This window comes from Dermacentor andersoni, chromosome 10 (genome assembly GCF_023375885.2).
Source record: "Dermacentor andersoni chromosome 10, qqDerAnde1_hic_scaffold, whole genome shotgun sequence".
Lineage (NCBI taxonomy): Eukaryota > Metazoa > Arthropoda > Arachnida > Ixodida > Ixodidae > Dermacentor > Dermacentor andersoni.
The window spans coordinates 87,204,447-87,225,123 of NC_092823.1; the positions used below are offsets into that span (position 1 = coordinate 87,204,447).

Genomic DNA, 20,677 nt, shown 5'->3' on the forward strand with positions numbered 1-20,677 from the left:
AACGGCAATCTACAATAGAAACGAGCAGCGGCTGTCACTGCAAAATGGCAGTGCGGTATTCTAGGGTGCATGGTGACGCCGCACAGTGAAAACTTGCCAGTTTATCTGTGTGCGCGAAACCTCAGCGATGCATTGCAAATAAGTGTGCTGCCCAGCGACACAATCGATCGCTTGTCATTGCTTGCGGAGCGAAGGTCGTCTGTGCGTATGTAGTACATAGTATTTGATTGTGTTGTGAACTACCAGGGGCTTGTCCAGTGCATCTGCTGGAGCTAACAGCGATCGCAGATGGATATCGTAACGACCCCGCAGTGATCGCATTTTGGCAGGTCAGGGCTGTTATGTGCAGTTATGAAATGAGACGTCGAGCGGTAGGAGGCGTTGCAGGCGTTTAATGCGCAGTGCTCGTGATGAAGAAATGCCATCGCACTGGGTCTAAAAAAGCGAGCAATTATCGGGGCTGGCCATGCTTGTGATACTGCAGTTCCGATACATCACCGATGACAGAGCAGCGATATCAAATGACAGCTGCGATGCGTTCTTGTTGGGGGACACTACGCACTCCTCAGCATCTTCGTCCACCACGGCGCATCGACGCCTTGCAAGCAGCTACAGTGACGTGCCGATAATTATTTGCCGTGTGCTACGTCGCCACATTTCAGGCGATGAAGCCGTGTTCGGAGGCCATCTCATAACGAGGAGACATATGCATAAGCCAGCGACAGTCGACGGTATGCTTTTCGTACTGGTGTTTCGTATATCACCGATGACAGTGCGTTCTGTGTGTTTTATTCCCGCGGTCAAGATTGTTGGTGCGACGCAGCTCAGCACCGCGTCACTTTAGACGAAAAATAAGTTAGGTGTGGCCCAACCATGATGGGTGCGCGCACAAGAGTTGCACGCGCGGTACGTGAGCTATGGTTTTGATTGATAGGCCAAATCGTGCCAAACTCGTACATCGCGATTACCCCCCCCCCCCCCCCCCCCCCAGTGGAACTCGAGAACAAAACCTGAAGAATCTTCAAGTCATCAGCAGCCTGTGTCATCGCATCCAGCGGCACCAAGCATTGTCTAGACCTGTTCAACTACATGACCAGCGTAGAGTTTCAGCGTCACATTTGCCTTTCCAAAAACGTCAGTGCGCATCCCAATTCTGTAGAATCTGTGCGCATCAGTGCGCATGCCCAATTCTGTAGAATCTGTGCACATCAGTGCGCAAGCCCAATTCTGTAGAATCTGTGGTTTCAGATAGCGGCGGAGCATACATATGCTGACTGAAAGAATAAAGACACTTTCGTTGTTAGTCAGCGCTGTTGTCTGTGTCCCCTCACTCGTCCCGTCGTTTCGCGCTGTTTTTATTGCACGGATGAAGAGTTTGTGCGATCACTTCCGCTCGCTCCGGCTTCAAATGCTGCGCGCCCACCGCGCCCCAGCGCCAGGGTAGGTCCGGCGGTTTTATCGGAGCACTGGCCGCACCTGCAAGTACCTGGGTTTCCCCGGGACTAACTAACCTGAGAAGGCTAAGTGGTCGCCTTATATAGGAAGACTCAGACCGGACGTCGCGAGGCCTTCCGGTGCAACAGGTGCCGAAAGCATCCAGTAGTCGCAGTTACACGGTAACGCTTCACTGCACGGCCAGAGGCGAAGGAAGTAACTTCGCGAGCGCTGAGCGCCTGGGCTGTCAGAACGTCCACCTCTCCAGGCGGCAAGGGATTTGGCCCACGTACTGCGCGAGCAAACGCATAGACGTGTGGCTGTTGAAGGAGATGTCCGCCAACTTGTTTCCTCTTTCGGAACACGCCATCGCCGAGTGCAGGAACTGCGCCCGTGCGGGACGAGCTGCTGGGGCGACCTCCCCTAGGTGGCCCCGGGGAGATAGTGCAAATGGACGAGTGCCTTCTTCGCGACAAGCGAAAGTACAATCGAGGCCGCCTGATGACGGGCGACAACGTTCCGCCGAGCCACCAAAATTAGGGCCGTGTTGCAGGTCGTCGACCATGAGTCTTCGGCATGGTCTGCGCGACAACAGGGGAGCTGCAACTTTTCAAGGTCGACCGGCGAGACGCGGCGACGCTAGGTCCCATTATTTCACGCAGTGTTCAGCCGGGGACGATTATTCACAGTCGCGAATGCGCCGCATGCAAGTGTTTCCCAAATTTAGCAAATTTTAACACTGCGATCCTCAATCTGTTTTGAGGGACAGTCAACCACAGAGTGAACTTTGTGGACCCCATCACGGGCCCTCACACATAAGAAATATAAAGTTGCGTCTTCATGAGAAGCGAATGGACAGGACGAGGCGCTTATTCACAACATAGAAACACGCATGCGCAGCTGTGCTACTCCGTTTTTATGTGCATATATTTGTTTCCTTTAATTAAAATTTTTCAGTTGTGAGTAAACGCCCCGCCCTGTCCACTCCCTTCGTTCACGTCTTTGTGCACTTTTACAGTTTGAAGATCCAAGTAAACCAACTAGTCCAGTTAACCATTCGGTTACAGTTAGAATAGAAAGTTATTGTCAAAAAGTGGAGCGCCACCTCGTCAATGCTGGGTACAAGGTAACTGCACTGCTGTGGGAATCCGACCTGGCATGGATGTGGTGACAGCCTATTAACAGCCACATGCGCTGCACAGACATTTTCTTGCGTTTGTTAGAGGCCACGGATCGCTCGGGGCTACCCAGTGTGAAGACGTTTTCCTGCGATTATTAGATGTAATCGCTTCGTGCTACCCGGTATAATGGTGCGTCACAAAGTAGAAGAGTATAAAGCGTAGTTTTCTGCCCCTTTGCTTGCATGAGTGCTTTCCGGCGTGCTTACATGGTAAGCACGCGGCGAACCGCTTCTGCCCTTGCTGACGCTCACTTCGTCTCGCAGCCTCACTTTACCGCGAGCAACGAGCCATCTGTTGAAAGCCCAGTGCAAGAATCATTCACACATCAAACTGTGCTCGGAAATGCAGCGCAAGCACGTAGCGAGCCCCGCCAATCCAATCCCCAGCAAAAAGGAGGGGGAACGTTCCCTCGTGGCATAACGCCGAAATGTAACAAATAAAAAATTGCTCTAATACACATTCAGTGTACATTTTCGAAACTCTTAAATGTATATGAACCACATTAAAGTAGCTAATGATAGGCTCTTAAATGCATTTAATTTGTAACTTGCTTGTGCATAAAATGCACTCTCTTGAACGACAAACAAATGAAAGAAGGCACTGACCATGCACCGACACGCTGATCACGTGAGCCCCATTTTGTCGACTACCCATACGGCAAGGCCCAAGGGATGACAGCGACCCAGAGTGAAACTAGATGAACCAATAAAACTGGAGGCGTGCCGAGGTACAAGCTTTGCCTTGGTACCATTAGTTATTTCATCTTGGGGCGTAGCCAGAGCTTGCAAAGATCCCGAGCTTCGCCAAACTCGGCACATCCTGCTTAGCACCCCGGATTACTGCAGCGGAACTTCCTTACGGTAATGGAGCACCAAGGAAGCTTGCACTAAGGGAGCCTCAATGAGGAAGCTTTAAGAGTAGATGCAAGGCGGCCAAACCACACTGGAGGCTTCCCTAATAAAGTAGGAGAGGGTGCCAAACGTACCCGCTTCGCCAATGCCTTCCTATGGGGGGTGTAACGCAAGATGGCTGAAGTACCATGTTTCGGGCGCACGGTCCAAGTGGTCAAAGTTAATGTGCACTCCACCAGCGCCCCCCCCCCCCCCACACACACAACTACGACATGCCTTATAATGAGATCGAACTTTGGCCCTTAAAAAACACAATTTCCTTTTTTAATGCAACAAGGATTGCACGCCTTCGCTCGAGTTGCCACTGCTTTGTACAAGGTGGCAGCAGGGGTTGTCCGAGCCCCGTGCACCTCCTCCGCCGCATGTGAAAGAACGTAGTAACGAGCATCGCGCGCCGTTCGACTGTATTTGTACGTATCGGACGTTTGAAAGAGAGCTCCACTCCTTGTTTATTACATTAGAGAAGTGTTAAATGACACGAAATAGTTTTCGTCAATTGACGTGCGCTACTTGCATGAGTTTTTGCAACAAGGGTAGCTGCAGACGCGTATTTTACTCCTGAACAATCTTTTAATGTATGAAACGCGGAAATGCGCTGTTGGTAAAGGGCCGACCATTGAAACAAGTATGTTTTTAAATGGTTGCTATCCAGTGCAGCCTTGATGTTATTTTTAACAAATACTGCACTAGCATATAAGCGAGAACAATTTTTCTGTGTACTAAAAACTTGAATATGCCTGAGTGGTGCGGAATGACGCGAGCAATTTCAACAGCAGTATATTCTAGCGTGTGCGCACACAAGAAAAACCCGTACATGTAAACATTGTTTTCAGAATTCTCGCCCCAACTTGTCAAATGTGAATATTTGTCCTACACTTCCGTCACTTCGCTGTACTAGTCTGTGTATGCACGTCCTCTCTTTGTATAAATGCGTTATTAGAATCATTACATTCATGGATCTACTAGCTTCTGCTGTTTCACTATGGTTTCCGCAGAACACTAGCAGGGACCATAAACGCTTTCCTATTCCTTAAACTTTCGGAAAAGTCGACTCTCCGTATTTATATATTTATATATTCAGGTACTCTGAAACCTGTGAGACGATATTGAGAGGAGTGGAAGTGTGAACAGCGATAGAAAAGTATACGGACAGCTTCACTTGACAACAAATGTTCTTAAATTGCATATTTGAAGGACGCAGGTGCTCCGAGGAAGACCATGGAGGTAGGAAGGAGGGCCCACTGAACGCTTGCCTTTGAGGCAAAGGATTCGTGATGACGCTCAGTAACACATTTCAGCCCCACAGATTTGAGATTATGGTTAACGCACGATGATACGTAATGAGGGAAGGAGAAATAGAGATTGTCTCAAGTGTTCATTGAAGTAACAGACTTTGTGAAAAGCGCAAAATCGGACTAGGCGACGTCTTGCAGAAAAATCTTTGAGATCCAAAGCTTTCTTTTCTTCAATTCGAAACGTTGAATCGGCGCGAATAATTAGAAAAAGAAACGAAGCGTGCATAAAGATTTTGAAGGAATTCAAGGGGCTTGATTGGGGATTTAGTTTGGGGATCCCAGAGACACGAAGGATATTTACCTTGCTTTAGTGTTATGTCTTTATAGAAGCACTTAAAAGGTTTTTGGGGCTTGGGAGAAGTTGCGGCCAAGGCAATCAAGCATGAGGTTGTCGTTGGTAATAATGTATTCGACATGCAAATTTCAGAAAAGGTCATCGCTGGTGTGAACGCCTAGTTTATTGTACGAAGTCATCGAAGTAAAAAGAATCCATTAATACGATGAGAACGGGGATGAGAATTGACAGTAGACCATTTTATTCTCATAGCTGTACAGCTCTAAGTACTCAGTTTCATTTGCCAAGTGCCACACGATCGAGCAAAGTTCTAGAGATCAAACTGCAATATATATACGTGGAATATTAATTATTTTCATGCACACAACGCAGTCATCAGCGAATAATATTATATTTGAGAGAACTGAAGCAGGAAGGTCGTTGATTTAAATGAGGGATAGAAGGCTCCCGAACATGGAGCAATGAGGATCACCTGACATCACTCTACGGTAATGGGAATCGTGTTTGTTGGCGGCCACATAGTCTGTACGAGTGTGCAAAAAACACTATATTCACTTAATAGCATTGACGTCGATATTTAGCGCGTTATGTGTGGGGGGCAGTAGATTACGGGAGAAACTGTCAAAGGCTATGACAAAGTGTAAAGATGTGCAATCTAGATCTAGTGAACAGTCCGAAGCCGATAAGAAGTCAAGTGTAGACGCTAACAATTGCGTTTCACGCGAATGGTGTTTTAGAAAACCGGTATCCAGGAATTAGGGACATCTTGTTCAGTTTCATTTTTTCGCCCCCAGGTGATGTATTGACCTTAAAGAATTGAATGTTCCCGCTAAGATGTATGCCAGGATGCACAACTAAAGAAGACGCAATAAAAAGAAGCGCACGCAGAGATTGGTGCTTCACCTCGGTGCTTGAAGACGAGTGCGCTTACGCATCAGCGTTATCTTGAAGTCGGCCAGCTGCTTCACCACAACCTTCGCATTTCGTGTGCGATGCCCCACCGATTGAGCTACCGCGGCGCCTTTTCCCCGTCCGCTTTCTTTGGTATTTGTTTCCTTGTAGAACCCTGGGAGTGTTAGCCAGCGCCACCACTCACAGACCTTGGCGGCGGACGTGGAACATTCTTTCTGCCGCAGGCGCCACGAGAACGTGATATTTTTGGTCGAAGGCAACCGGTCAACCGAAACCATCAACCGTCAAACCGCCAACCGAAACCATCAAACGGAAGGCAACCGAAATGCGAAGGTTGTGGGATCGTGCCCCACCTGTGGCAAGTTTTTTCATCCAATTTCATTTCCATTAATTTATCATTTCTTTATTTTATTTATAAAGCACAAGTAATTTGCCCTATGTTGTTCTTGGTGTCAGTGTTTGTTCTCTTCTGATGATATTACTAATAAAAATCGGGCCTCTCGGTTAACTCCCTTTCCTCTCGTTCATTACATAATGAGGGTCTCGAATCCGGCAACATTGATGCCTTCAGGCATGGTTGCCAGATTGGGCTAATAATAGCCAAATCGGGCTACTTTTTGTCCAAGTTGGCGTCAGAATTTCGCTCTTGGCTATGTGGCTATTTTTGGGCTACATCTTCTTCCTGTGTAAAAAAAAAAAGTAAAGCACAAATGAAAAGCTTGCTGGAATCAAAATACAGATGCAGCCGGGGAAAGAAATTGAGCGCGTCTGCTAGAAAATCAAAATGTGCAAGCTTTATGTGAGAGAACACATATGCATGTCAAAAGGTCAAGGATCGCATCGTTTTGATAATTTTAATTAAGAATGCTGGCCTCAGGAAACACGTCCCCATCCGCGAACTAACGCTACCCGCGCGCGCGCGCCACTGAACATAGACTGTTAGTAGCTGTCTCCACATGTGAGATTTCGCCGTCCTAGGTAGGTTTTAAGCCTGACATGGTTTTAGCTCCCGTTGACGGTGCGCCGTGGGTGACCTCCGCTCAAGAACGGAGGGAGAACACGGAGCTGAACCTAACTGAAATTTGCCGAACTTTCTGCCTGAAGCATGACGCCTACGTGGCAATTCGCGCGGACCCTTCCTGCCGAAATTGCCTTTGCTCCATATCCAACGCAGAACATATCCTCTTCCGTTGCCCCACAGCCAAAACAGCCATCCGTTCCCTAAACTCCAAATCCCCTCTCCTGTCTTTGCTATCACTACCGGTATCAAGTGCTGCCATCGAATGAAGTTCAGCCAAGTCTCGCTCATTGAAACCGACCTTCGAAATAGAATGTCGAACGAAACATTGGTAGCGCTCCTCTACGTGAAGTTTTGCCTGGCCAGGAATGGAGGCTGCTGCAAGGATTTTAACCCGGGCCAAGAATTTTCGTCCCGTTACATCTCTGACATTTTGTACGGACCAAGCAGTTCCACTTCGCAATAATCTCGTTATGCTTAATGATAGTATACTTTTTATGTGTGTATATCTTACTAGATTTTGTACCAAGCACCATCTATTGTGTTAGACTTTGTCTTGACATTTTTTGTAGTTTTTTGTTTAGTGCATTGTGAGGTGTTAAGCGAAATTATCATGAGCTGTAAGTAATAATACTGAACGCCTGAATGCATGCCATTGCTTACCGTGTTTGTTGCGCGGTGCTATTTTTGTGTTCTTCTTTTCGTGATTTTTTGGTGCTCTGGGAAAAATAAAACAGTACATTTACAATGAAGACCGCATTTGCCTTATAAATTTGCCGGCATCTCTGCGTTTCTGTACTTCTCGCGCTTGTGCAGCATCTGTTTTTCGTGTCGCATGGCCTCCGTGACGATGCGCGCGGAGGTCATGCGTGGTCATGCGTGGAAAAAATAATATGTAGGTATTCTTGCCGAAAATTAACTCAATATGCTTAGGAAATGAGTTCACGAAAAGAAAGCTTTTTGTTCTACTTTAGGACTACCCAAACATTTTCGCTTTTAGCTACATTTGGGCTACTGCGGAGGCCAATTTGGCTGCCTGTGGTTAGAGCGATCTGCTAACCCTGCCTTCAGGTAGCATGTGTGGGATTATTGACCGGTTGCCTTCACTCAAAAAGATCACGTTCTCGTGACGCCTGCGGCGTCACGAGAACGTGAAGCGAAATAAATAAATCAGTTTAGACTAATGCAGCATTGTTTGAGAACCCGACAGGCAGCCATCTCAAAAAATAGTTTGATTATTAGATGAGAAAATGAAGGTCCAATATCAGTATTTCGATTTCGCGCCGAAACCCCGCGCCGGTACGTCAGCGTGACGTCAGGGATTCCAAAGGATGTTTTCGCATTTGGGCCGCGTTGTCTGAATAAAGTTTCCGGAAACTTGCCATGTTTAATATTTGGTTTCTTTAGAACACAATGTAGCCAATCTGCACCGCTATATACGATTAGTAGGTCCTAGGAGATGCCATCAAATCCCAAGACGTCACAGGCCCCAGGTGCGGGAACTTAAGTAGGCGTCGCCACACGTATTTCGTTCTTGTGCTTTTTCTGGCTTACCAAACGTCTTATGGTTGTAAGAGTTGTGTTTTTGGTGTTGTAAAACGGTAATTTACTGTGGCAGAAGAAATCATTTTTCACTTTAGTGTCCCTTTAAGCTAATGACTTTGGTGAAATACTACGAAGCACAACATTTTGACACTTGTATGCCAGTATGACAGGTTGCAGCGCAGCAAACTGCACAAAGCTTTTTACGCGGTGCCGTGCGGACGGACGAGACCGGCCGGCTCCGAAAGGGACCAGGACATTCGAGGTGCGGTTGTCTTGTTTACAGTGGTCAGTTCGGCTTGTTTACACTAAAGCAGCATTTATCTCGAGTAATACTCCTGTACACACTGAAATACGTACGCCTGGTATGAGAGGTAGTTCACTTGTGCAATTTTTGGTGTATATGTGGAGTGCGACACGGAAGCGGTACAAAGAAAGGACGACATGTCTGTGTCGTGCAGCACATATACGCTAAGAATGTTAACTTACCAACTTGCCTAATTTCCTATATTGCTTGTACGATTGTTCTGACTATGCGGCTCCAGAACAGTGTGTTCAAAACAGAATAAATACGAACAGGTAGAATTTCCCCGCTGCACCCTAGCGTCTCTCTACTCTGTTTCTTTTTCAATTTTTTGTCGGCCTTCTGATATTTCATGTAAGGTCGATTGATGTACAGGTGTTCAGTATTTTGTGGTAAGCGAAAACATCGTGCGCTCCCGCTGACGAGACAGCTGTGATAGCTTCAGCATTTACAGCCCACAGTATGTTGCTTGTTTGATCAGCCTTAGTCGACGTGAGGAATGTGAAATTATTTTTGTACGTTGAATAAGCACTGTGTTATAGTAAATTAACCTGAGTAATATGAAGAGATAAAGAAAACTGTGTTGTCATATTACGGTCTGCAATGTGTGAATAATTACTTCGCATGTTTGCCATCTTATGTGATTAGTGCAATAAGTATCCCCTGTTGTTACTCCTTATACATTGTTGCCATTCCAGTGGCTTTGAATTCTTCCCCCCAAGGCTCCAAGAACCAGCACTCAATTTCTGCTGCCACCAGCCATTGCTCATCCATTCCCTTGTACGAAATAAATTTGATCTAGAAGCTCCTGTATTTTGAATCTTTTTCTACTTGCAGCTTGCTGCTACGAAGCGGCTGTTATGCTTGCGGTATCAATCGTAAATGTAAGCTTTGAATAATATGTGCGCATGTGGACATTTGAAATGCGTTCAAATCTACGTGTCTGTACCGCACATATCGAAACCGTGCAGCAGCTTAACGGTCACTAACATAACTGCAGGCACAATATTTTTCTTGGCGACAATCATTATTCGTCTGGTTACGGCAGCCAAAATGTGCTCACATAAAATTCCACCACATGTGTGTGAAGCTTTCTTTAAACATCCTTTAAAACATTTCTTGCCTTCCGGTTTCCGCGAGAAAACTTCATATGCGATCAGAAAAAACATTGCACCGCTTTTTTCTTTTTGCAAGGTAATGTGCGTTTCCATGCGAACTTTTGAGCTGTTCTGGCCACGGGCGTAGTCAGGATTTTATCTCGAGGGATCGAGGTGGGCCCTACTCCTATATGTATGTTCATGCGTGTGTTTTTATATGTGCGTGTATCTACGTACATACAAAACTAAAAATTTCTGGAGGTTGGCGCCCTTCCGTCTACGCCATTCGTTCGAGCGTAGCCTGCATTTAAAAGTGTCACCTTGATCAGGGCTTGCGAAGAATTCCAACATGTAGCTCGCCACCAGCAGACAAAAAAGCAAATGGAACACCGCGCCGCATGTGCCTCCTGCACGCGCGAGCAGTTGCTTCCCTGCAGAACTGGAACACAACAGCGGACCTATGCGCAACTCTGCTCCTTGCGGGAGCATATACAGGGACACAAGCCGCACGTAAGGTCCCTCTATAATTTTCAAGGTAGCGACATCTGCCGCGCGCGCCACCTAGGAAGTTCCTGTAGCAGACGGCGCCCACGCTAAACCGCGGCGCCGCGGCATTCGTGAGGTGAAAAAATATCTGCATACGCGCGGAAATAAAACCTACTGGTGCCTGACTGTGGCGAACAACGAAAGAAGGACCCGAACTGCTAAATTTAGTCCTTTAATTTCAAATGAGCGCTCCAAGAAAATAGCTCAAGAGAGCGTAATGAGCGCTTGATCGCCTCGATTCCTCATCTTTACATTTCGTTCGTTTGCGCTCAATCACCGCGCGAGCCTTGGCGATTGCTTGCGCCTAATCCCGTATGCTCTGTGAAATCTTTTGCATGTAAGTGTGCTGCGTACACATAGCGGTTGCATTGAACGAAGAAGTCGTGTAAAAACGAAGGCTGACAGTCGCTTGGACTGAAAAACTTTCGACATAACGTCGCTCAAACGTGCTATTCTGAAAGCGCGCGACCCTCACGGCAACTAAACAACATCCTGTGTGTGTGTGGAAACGAGTGCGCCAACAGTCTTCTTGCCGCTGAGTGTGTCTGTCGTGTAGTGATTACACGACCACTGCTGTGTCTTGTGGTTCAATGCTACGAGCCAGTGCAACTGTCGTGACATGATGAAGAGGCGGTATGCATCGTGTCAGCGTGTCTCCTCGATCGTGTTCGGGCTGCCAGCGCGATCTGATGTCGCGGCACACCAATTTCAAGCATAGTGTGTGCGCGTGTGTGAATGCGGTTGACTGTTCTCGTGAACCGTGCGAAGTGCGAAGTCCCGCGCAAACTCGAATCATGACGCGCATTGTTGTGTTTATCCCTTTTCACCTCCGTGCACCGCTAAAGCCCCGTAAGAATTAGAGGGCCCTTATACGAAACGCACGCGTATTGGCCCAGGTATTACTCCACTGTGTTTTGCTGGCAATCCGTGTATCGCTTGTGGCGTTTTTCTTATGTTCATTTGCAGTTGTGTGTTTTTCATCAGTAAAATGGCATTGCCGATTACTGAAACAACTTCGAGGGTAAGGGAAACTTGGAAGGAACGAGCTCGCAGCTGTATGTAATGGACTTTGATATAGTGTATTGCGCTTTATTATTTGACGGCCAGTAGCTGTGGCTATGCGGTATTCGCTTTTAAAAACAGTAATGCAGGCACTTAGCAATATATTTATTCACATATGGGTCATTCCATGCCAAACGTCCCGACCCCAAAAGTGACCATCGCTGAAGTTCCTGAAAAAATTTGGGCTAGATGACTTTTGTGCGAATAAGGTTTCACCAAAGCATTTTCGTCGAAAAAAAATTCGTGATCACATGATCGCTCTTTCAAATTTCTGGGAAGAAGCAAAAGTTGGTTGGAGCTAATTTTTTTTTATTCAAGCCTGAAAGTAGGTACAATGATAAAGTTTATTTTCGAACATTGTACTGGCATCCTTCTTTCATATTACGTTATAATTGAATCAATTTTAAAATTTTCGGAATTTATTTGGCGCAGTAAAAAAGCAAAAATGTTGCGTTTTCAGACATTTCTTGCATAAACTGCATTGACTTTTCCGCTGCAATAATTTTTCTGACTGTTTGCCTTTTGCTATATTGTATGTTAAAAGTAATTTCCAATTTTTAAGGAAATATATTTTTTTGAGAAAAATACCTCCGAAGTTGGAAAAAAATGACTTTTTGCCGAGATTCAGGCCACATTTAAGCATGAAGGCCCTCCAGATAAAAATATGTCAGATAGGTCAATATACGCACCGGCCTCTTAGCTTGTGATATAGAAAGTTTCATCCGAGTAAATTTTGTTTGAAGTGAAAAAAAAAAAATTTTAAGTTGGCAATCCATGTCATTAGTAGGCACTGCTGAGCTCGGTCTCACTGCACGATGCGTATGAGCCACCAGAGTTTTTGGGCTCACATATGCAATCCGGCTCTTCGCCGAAAAAACGTTGACTGTGTCGGCTATGTCGCTTGACGTCAGTCTAAACACATCGTGATGGCCTGCTTTTGTCAGTTCACCTCTTGTCATTTTTGTGGCTCGGGGCTGTCAGGTTGGCGAACACGGCATCGACGTGGGTGTCTTGCAATAACAGTTAATGACTAACTTTGCCTCCGGCAGAGCGGGAGGCAACACAGCCGCTTCTTTTCTGCTGTTCCGCACCAGAATGAAGACGGCTGTTGACCGGGCCACAGACGCTCACAGCTGGAGATTAGAGCCTGATTCAACTTGTCGGTTGCCTTCCGTTTTTTCGTACACTCATGTTCAACTCTTCACACATGAACCTTTACAGGCAAATGAAAGACTCCATAGTATTCATGCCCGCTTCTTTACTTCAACTTCTTCGGTATTTGAGTATGAGGTGATACCAACCCGAAGAGTTGAAACTGTCACTGGTTTGAAGTGGTAGAATAATCGCGTTCCTTTAACACCGGTTGCTGTGCTGAATCTCAAACCAAGCTCTGTTCTTTTTTCTTGTATTTTGCAATTAGGTACCCACATTGCTGTAATTCCCTTGATATTACTTTTGGCCCAGTCAAACAGATCCTCTGGAGATTGAACCTGGCTGTGATATGGCCGCTGCAAGCTTGCTCTTGCTACCAGACGTTTGAGTGTGCCGCCGACACCATCGCATGCACTTTTGCCGTGTGAAGTGGCGAAGAAATTCCATTCTGCCGATAGATTAAAGTCCTGTTCATGGTAGCAAAGATTCAAAAAGTTCTTTTTGTTCTTATATTGTGATGAAGCTCCATCAGAGAAATAATGATTTTTTTTTACTTCAGGCAGATATTGTTTTACTACCTCGAGCACTGCACTCTGAAATATGTGTACTGCGACTGTATCATGCTCCAGGCAGTCAGAAACAACAGCGAAACACCACGCAGAAACCTCTCCAGGGTCGCTTTGCGCCTTCCGAAAATAGACAACTGCGGGATGTATTGTAGCTTGGGTGTTAACCCAGTGGTACGACTGTGGTGCGTCCTGAAGTATAAAACTGTAATTTTCCGCGAAATCCAACACCATGACGACCTCGTGTTGGCTTAGATTAAACTTCAGTTCTCGAAAGTACCGAGCTTGTTGCTTACTGATAAAATGGTGGATCTTAAGTTGATTCAACATGTCTGTGAACTTTTCGGAAAACTCTTCTGATGTCAAAACCATGGTTTCGAGTCTACAGCGGACCCCACTTATCCATTGCCGGACAAGGATGTTGTCTCTGCTCTCTGCGACATGGGCAAGACTTTGTCGAAGCAGATTCTCAGCGTGCTTTATGCCAGGGCAGGATGCGCATTTGCCGAAAATGCAATCTTGGTTATCAAGTCGACATACAAGTGTAGCCAGCAGCTCTTCAGTTGTCTCCTTGAGCCCACTAGAATGAAGCATTAGTTTAAAGTTCTGATGGCTCATGCAGACACACACTGTGTGTGTGCCGCTTCCACCAGCCAAAACACAGTGGGGAGGTCGCAAAGCGGCGAACGTTGAAAAGCCACACTTTAAATTGTAAGTCTTCTTCCATTCTTCATGCATTTCCTTCAGGTTCATCAACAATAGTCGCTTTTGATGGCCTTTCAGAGTGTCCTTTTTTCCTGGTAGGCAATAAGACACAGAGTCATCCTCGTAGAAAGCTCTGACCGATGACTTCACTTCCTCACTAACTGGACGACCACGTCTTGTTTGCGGCCTGCCTAGAATCCCACTGTTAGACTTGACTTTCATTGCCTCGCGAACTTGTCGTTCCGATGTACCAAAGAACTCCATCATTTTTTTACGAGACCAAGATTGGGGCGCTAAAGTGAGGCACTGTATTTTTTTTTCTCGGCTATGTTCTTGGGAAAACTTGTTTTTCAAGTCTTGCATCAAGCAGACATAATCATTCAGGAGGAGTTCAGCGCCCTGGCGTTTGTCAAGGGTCGATGGTTGGCACATTTCCGGGGACGTAGCCGTTATTCCCTTCGCGTTTCCTCGCATTGTTTCCACTTTCTTTTTAGCGTGCGTCTGTCTTCCGCGCTGCAGTTTCCTTTTTACGCTGCTGCCAACACCTATTTCTAAGACCTCCTTTTCTGTTCCTGTACCACTTGATTCAGGCTCACTTTCACTACCTCCGACCAGAACGTCGAGTTGTTCTGGCAACACCAAATTTGCCATTCTTTGAGTACTATACAAGTGCCGCTTGCAAGGTTCACAGATTCGATTTCCTGGAACCAGGCCTAGAGAAGGGTGGGCATCAACAACGGCCCGTGTGATGACGGTCGACCCCCGGCAATGCTTCGCATGTCTAAAGAATGGGTCTGAGCACAACTTCGAGGCGACTTTAGAAGTGTATCGATGAAGGTAAAGTTGTTTGTGGTGCATACAAATGGTCGCCTCGTCACCGAGGCTTCTTCTTGAGCGCAGCGCAAGAAGACGCCGATCTATGTCAGTCAAACTAACTACAGTTGTCAACCGCTGCTCGTTGCAGTGAGTTGTTTTGTGGCAGTTCTTTGGGCCGAAAGAGCATGGCGGAAGTTCGCTTCCTGAAAAATAGTGCCAAGCGTAGCAGTAAGCGTCCAGAAATAAGCTCGTTTTAGCTGCACTGCATTCTGTTGGTCTCATTGTCTAAGATTTTGGCTTTTCTGACATACCTCAAAACATGCCGCACTGTAAATGGGCTGATTAGATAACCTCAGTCTGTTCACAAAAATATCGCGCAATTGATATAGCAAGCATCGTTTTAGATGATGCCTTGAATTATTATTCTCGTGGAAAAATCTGATTCAGTTCAGGCGCTCTAGGTGAACTGCGCAAAGATTTCAAATCGCAAGTCAATGCTCGACACATTTTCTTACGTTTAGCATTGCAAGAAATTGATGCTGGAAGGCATGATAATGAAGCTTGGATTTCGCATCCATTCTGAACCTGTTGGACCGAGTTATGTGCCATATTCTTTCCGATGTTCCTTCGTTGCGACAACGTTTGTACGCATTCCCTTAAAATTCGCTCACAGGAAGCCTCGTCTGCCGCCTTGTGCGTCTGTTAGCTGATCACACTATTTTCATCGGAGAAACACATGAATACAGAGGTAAGGGTAAACAAACATCCCCAGAAGGATGTAAAGCCGTTTTCCTTGCGTTTTCTTAAGCACTGAAAGAGCAAAAACCAAAAGAACGTCAAAAATTTTAATCTGCAGTAGTTATATATACTAGCCGCCGTCTGCTGGGCGGCAGACAAGGAGGAGAAAGCAGACGACGATACGGAGACGACAAGGAGAGCGGCGGCACGTATGCAGTGCCTACTAATGACATGGGTTGCTGACATAAAAAAAAAAAAAATTTCTCACTTCAAACAAAATTTACTCGAATGAAACTTTCTATATCACAAGCTAAGAGGCCGGTGCGTATATTGACCTATCTGACATATTTTTATCTTGAGGGCCTTAATGCTTAAATGTGGCCTTATTCCCACCAAAAAGTCATTTTTTTCCAACTTCGGAGGTATTTTTCTCAAAAAATATATTTCTTAATAATTGAAAATTATTTTTAACATACAATATAGCAAAAGGCAAAAAGTCAGAAAAATTATTGCAGCTGAAAAGTCACCGCAGTTCATGCAAGAAATGTCTGAAAACGCTACTTTTTTGCTTTTTTACTGAGCCAAATAAATTCGGAAAATTCTAAAATTGATTCAATTATAACGTAATATGAAAAAAAGGATGCCAGTACAGTGTTCTAAAATAAAGTTTATTATTGTACCTACTTTCAGGCTTGAATAAAAAAAAAATTAGCTCCAACCAACTTTTGCTTCTTCCCGGAAATTTGAAAGAGCATTCACGTGATCACAAATTTTTTTTCGACGAAAATACTTTGGCGAAAGCTTATTCACACAAAAGTCATCTAGCCCAAATTTTTTCAGGAATTTCAGCGATGGTCACTTTTGGGGTCGGGACGTTTGGCATGGAATGACCCATATGCAATGTACAAAATACGATTAGGATATTGGAAATTACTTTTTGGACATGTTGTAAAGCGCAGTTAACAACGCGCGCACAAACACAGGAAAGTGTAAAGGAAGAATTCGCTGCTAAATTTTATATTTTATCGCACGCAACGCAATGCGGATATTTGTCAGCGAGTTAATGCGTTTCTGCCCCATTATTTACTTGCATGCTAGGTCATACTGCACTTGCTAAGTCAACGGGCTCGTAATGCACTAAAATCAGTAATCTCCACAAACTTCGGCCGTCAACATTCATGCGCACGAATGAAATAATACTGCAGCTCTGCACACACACGTGCATATTTTTTCTCGCACCTTCGTATCGCTCTACGTTACTTTCCTCGCATAGTCGTGCAGTTACCAACGGTTCAGTCTTTCCGTCCATTTCTATGCAACGAGAATTACCTTCTGGTTAGGTTTTGTTTGCAGCGCGGGATGCAAAATAACTTCTTGTCGTCCTCCGTCTGATCTCGGCACCCATCCGCACAGCAACAAGTCATTTCGGTCCTTCGTATCCTAGGTCATACCGATCTATTTAGCGGGCCCACAGTGAACTAAAATAAATAATCTCCACAAACTTCGGCCCTCAACATTCATGCACGCGAGTGAAATACTATCACCGCTCGACACACGGACGTGTATACTTTCTATCGCACCTTTGTATCGCTCTATGTTACTTGCCTCGCGTAGTCGTGCAGTTACCGACGGTTCAAAGTCCTTCCGTCTTATTCTGTGCAACCATACTCTTCTTCTGGTTAGGTTCTGGTTGCCGCGTGCGATGCAAAATAACTTCTTGCCTTCCTTCGTCTGGTTTGGGCACCCAACCGCACAGCAACAAGGCATTTCGTCCCTCCCGGAACGAAATTATCGTAGCGATGTGCATAGCACAACAGGCGAAACGCGCGCACTTCGCCCGGCGCGCAGGAACTTTCATGGCGGCAAAGGGGAACCCACGCAAACGCTCTGAAATAAAAACAAAGTGAAAAAGAAAGAACGGCAGTAGCTTCAGAATCAGGCAAGAGACGCAGTAACTTAGTAATATTGTTTTAAAACGTAATTTAATGGGCGTTTCTTTGGTATTGCAGACACGCAAAGTCCAAGGTAAAAATAAGGTCACATGTCACCGATCTGCCTATCGCAGGCGTTGACGGCTGGATCAAAGCCTGCCGGTACTTTTAAATGATTGAGGAACTTTAGCCGCACAGTGCTATCAGCGACGCCTATCGATGCGAACGCGAAATTCTGCACATGCGCAGTATTTCTTTTTCGGCGCGGCTATTTTACCATGGCGCGCATTGCGTCATCGGAGCTCACTGTCGTCGTCTGCTATGTTTTGCCCCGGATACTATCGTCGGGCTTACGGCGACCTGCCAGTTAGGATCAATGAAACAAGAGCTGTCTAGGTCTGTAAGCGCCAGTACCGGCCTTCGATTTATTTTTACCTTGGACTTTGCGTGTCTGCAATACCAAAGAAACGCCCATTAAATTACGTTTTAAAACAATATTACTAAGTTACTGCGTCTCTTGCCTGATTCTGAAGCTACTGCCGTTCTTTCTTTTTCACTTTGTTTTTATTTCAGAGCGTTTGCGTGGGTTCCAGCTTTCGCCGTGCTTTCCACAACAATTACTAACAGCAAAACATGTAAATAGTAAAATAGAGTCAGTACTCTAGTCTTCCACATTACGTATCGTGTTATCGGATGTGACCGAAGCCTAATGCAAGAGAAACTAGTCTTGCCATGTAACAAATTTAAACGTTTATTTGCTTCAAACGCGCACGATGAATTGCATGTCTCTACAACGCCTCAAAAACAAAATGAATAGCAAGTAAAGAAACAAAACATAACGGCAGCACTTGAGTTTAGTAGCGAGTCATTTCGCCATTCCCAGCAACGACAGCTGCCATTCGAGATGGTAGTGAGGAATACAGTGCCGGCACAAGTGATTGGTCAGCACGAAGGCACTCCCACTGCTGTCGAACTTATTTCCGTAAGACATCTGCAGCCGTGGCGTAAATCGGTTTCTTCGCAATGGCAGCTTTCATATGGACCCATACATTTTCTATTATATTCAAGTTGGCGCCTTTCAGACACCACTCTAGCACGGGGATTTGCTTCTCTTAGAGATATTGTTTCACAATCGTGCCCGTGTGAACTGGTGCCTCGTCGTGCTGGAACAGAAAATTTCGGCGAGGAAACAAGTTTTCAATGTAATGCAACAACACATTCTCGAGACTACGACAATACTTCGCCGACGTCAAAGTGCCGTGGACATGTTGCAATGGGCCCAGGCCATGTCGGGATATGAAACCCCATAGATTCATGCTTGTTCTTCCACTGGACAACACATTTCGCACGTTTTCAGCATCGTATCTGTAACACGACGTTTTGTGAAAATTTGCCAGGTAGATGATGAACAAACGTGCAAGTAAATCAGCCTTACCGGGTGCTTGAGAGTCGCCAAACACGCACCCTCTGTTCCTGTCGCGTGGAAAAGGTAGACTCATCAGAAAAGCTGACGCGACTCCAGTCCTCGCTCGTCCATGGAGCAAGCTGCAAAGCAAATTGCAGCCTTGCGTTCTTGTTCGCCGCTGTCTGTAATGGTTTCCGTGCTGCCATGCAGCTGCGAAACCCTGGGTCCTTCAGTCGACGGCTAACTGCAGAATCTGAAGCATCGAGGTCTAAGGCTTCACGAATTGCCCTAGCGGGAAGGAAAGGATTTTGGACCACGGCTGTGATGATTAACGCATCTTCATCCTCCGTCGGAGATCTTGGTGGTGGCACCCTCTTGGTGGTGGCGGCATAGCGGATGCGTTCTTCATGCTTAATAGCCTGAATTATTCTATTCACGGTCTTCAATGGCCTGGTAATCAATGCTCCGATTTGACGTTGGTAATAACCCTCATATGCAAGATGCACAATTTTACGCCTCTGCTCCTCGGGAACCTCAGCCATGGCAGTATGCCGTCACCTGTGGGACGTTAAGAAACAGCGTCTCTATGTATTTGCTCATGGTATGCTGGGTGGTGGCGTGACCTTTATCATAAAGCTTGCGGCAGCCGGCGAGCAACCTAGCAGACGACGAAGGCACTTTCCGATGTCGCGATGCGCGTGGTGGTAAATATTCAAGCCGTAAAAGCACTGCGTGTTACGTTTCGCCTACCACGCGCGGTGTAGCCGGCGCGGATGCAACGGACGCCGGGGCTTCGTTCAAAGCGGCGGACATTTTGGCCCGTTCAGCGCCGCCGCAACGCCTCCCGCCAAGCGCGTCCAGGCATGTTTCAATGCCACGTGTCTTCGTGTGTGCGTGTGTGTGTGTGTGCATGTTGGTGCCCACGCTTGTCAAAGCGCGGCAGCCGGGGAGAGGAGCTCCCCAAGTGTGAAGCGAGGAGGACTGACCGGCGCCGGCCCGGCGGATGCGTCACCTTCTAGTCTCAACGTGCCCGAGCGCCGCCGTCACGTGGCCTCATCCCCAGACGTTCCTTCTTGCCCTCAACTCCGAGAGTATAAAAGCAGCTGCCCCGGACGCCAAGAGAGAGGCTCCGATTTCTTCCGTCGAGTAACGCGCTCTCCTGTCTCTCCACTTCGGTCGACCTGACCGGCCGCTCTTTTGCGATGCTAAAATAAACAAGTTGTTCTGTTAGCAATCGACTCAGGCTTTGCCAGGACCTTCGGATGCTTCCAGTTGTGCCCCAGGCCGCCAGGCCAACGCTACCCTTGGGGCTTGCGACCCATTTGCAACAACTGTTTGCCAGCGGTGAGATAGCTACAACGAAGGCCAGCAGCGAAGATATGCGGTCGACTGTATGCTGAGCAGCACAACGACCATCCGGGAGCAGTGCAACGAGCCCTGTGTGATGACTGGTTGCCTGTAGCGGAACGACTGCGCTGAATTCTTGGCTGCGAGGTTTGGTGAGTGCGGGACTTTCTTCTTCTGAGTTTTGCCAGGCTTTTGTTAGTGTCAGAAACAGAGCTGGTAATTGTGGTTGTCGTTGCTGCCGGGTTAGTTTGCGGCAAGACAATAGTAGGCAGTAGAGAAAGCAGCATTCAGAGCAGCCATGGATTGGAAGTCGTTGCGCAAACCGAAATTGCTGGAGCTTGCAAGAGAGTTGGGTCTGGATGTCTCAGACAAACTCAGAAAACCAGAACTGCTAAGGGCTATTCTTGAGTTAGAAGCTGA

General features: G+C 46.5%; 1 protein-coding gene across 1 annotated transcript in view; it reads left to right on the plus strand.

Moving 5' to 3' along the window:
* Nucleotides 1–14,769, plus strand: part of LOC129388045 (uncharacterized) — a 50,167-nt gene extending 35,398 nt beyond the window's left edge. Inside the window, exon 7 of the mRNA XM_072284718.1 lies at nucleotides 14,611–14,769. Within this exon, the coding sequence (XP_072140819.1) occupies nucleotides 14,611–14,769 (159 nt within the window). The remainder of the gene's footprint in view (nucleotides 1–14,610) is intronic.
* The last annotated feature ends 5,908 nt before the right edge of the window (nucleotides 14,770–20,677 follow it).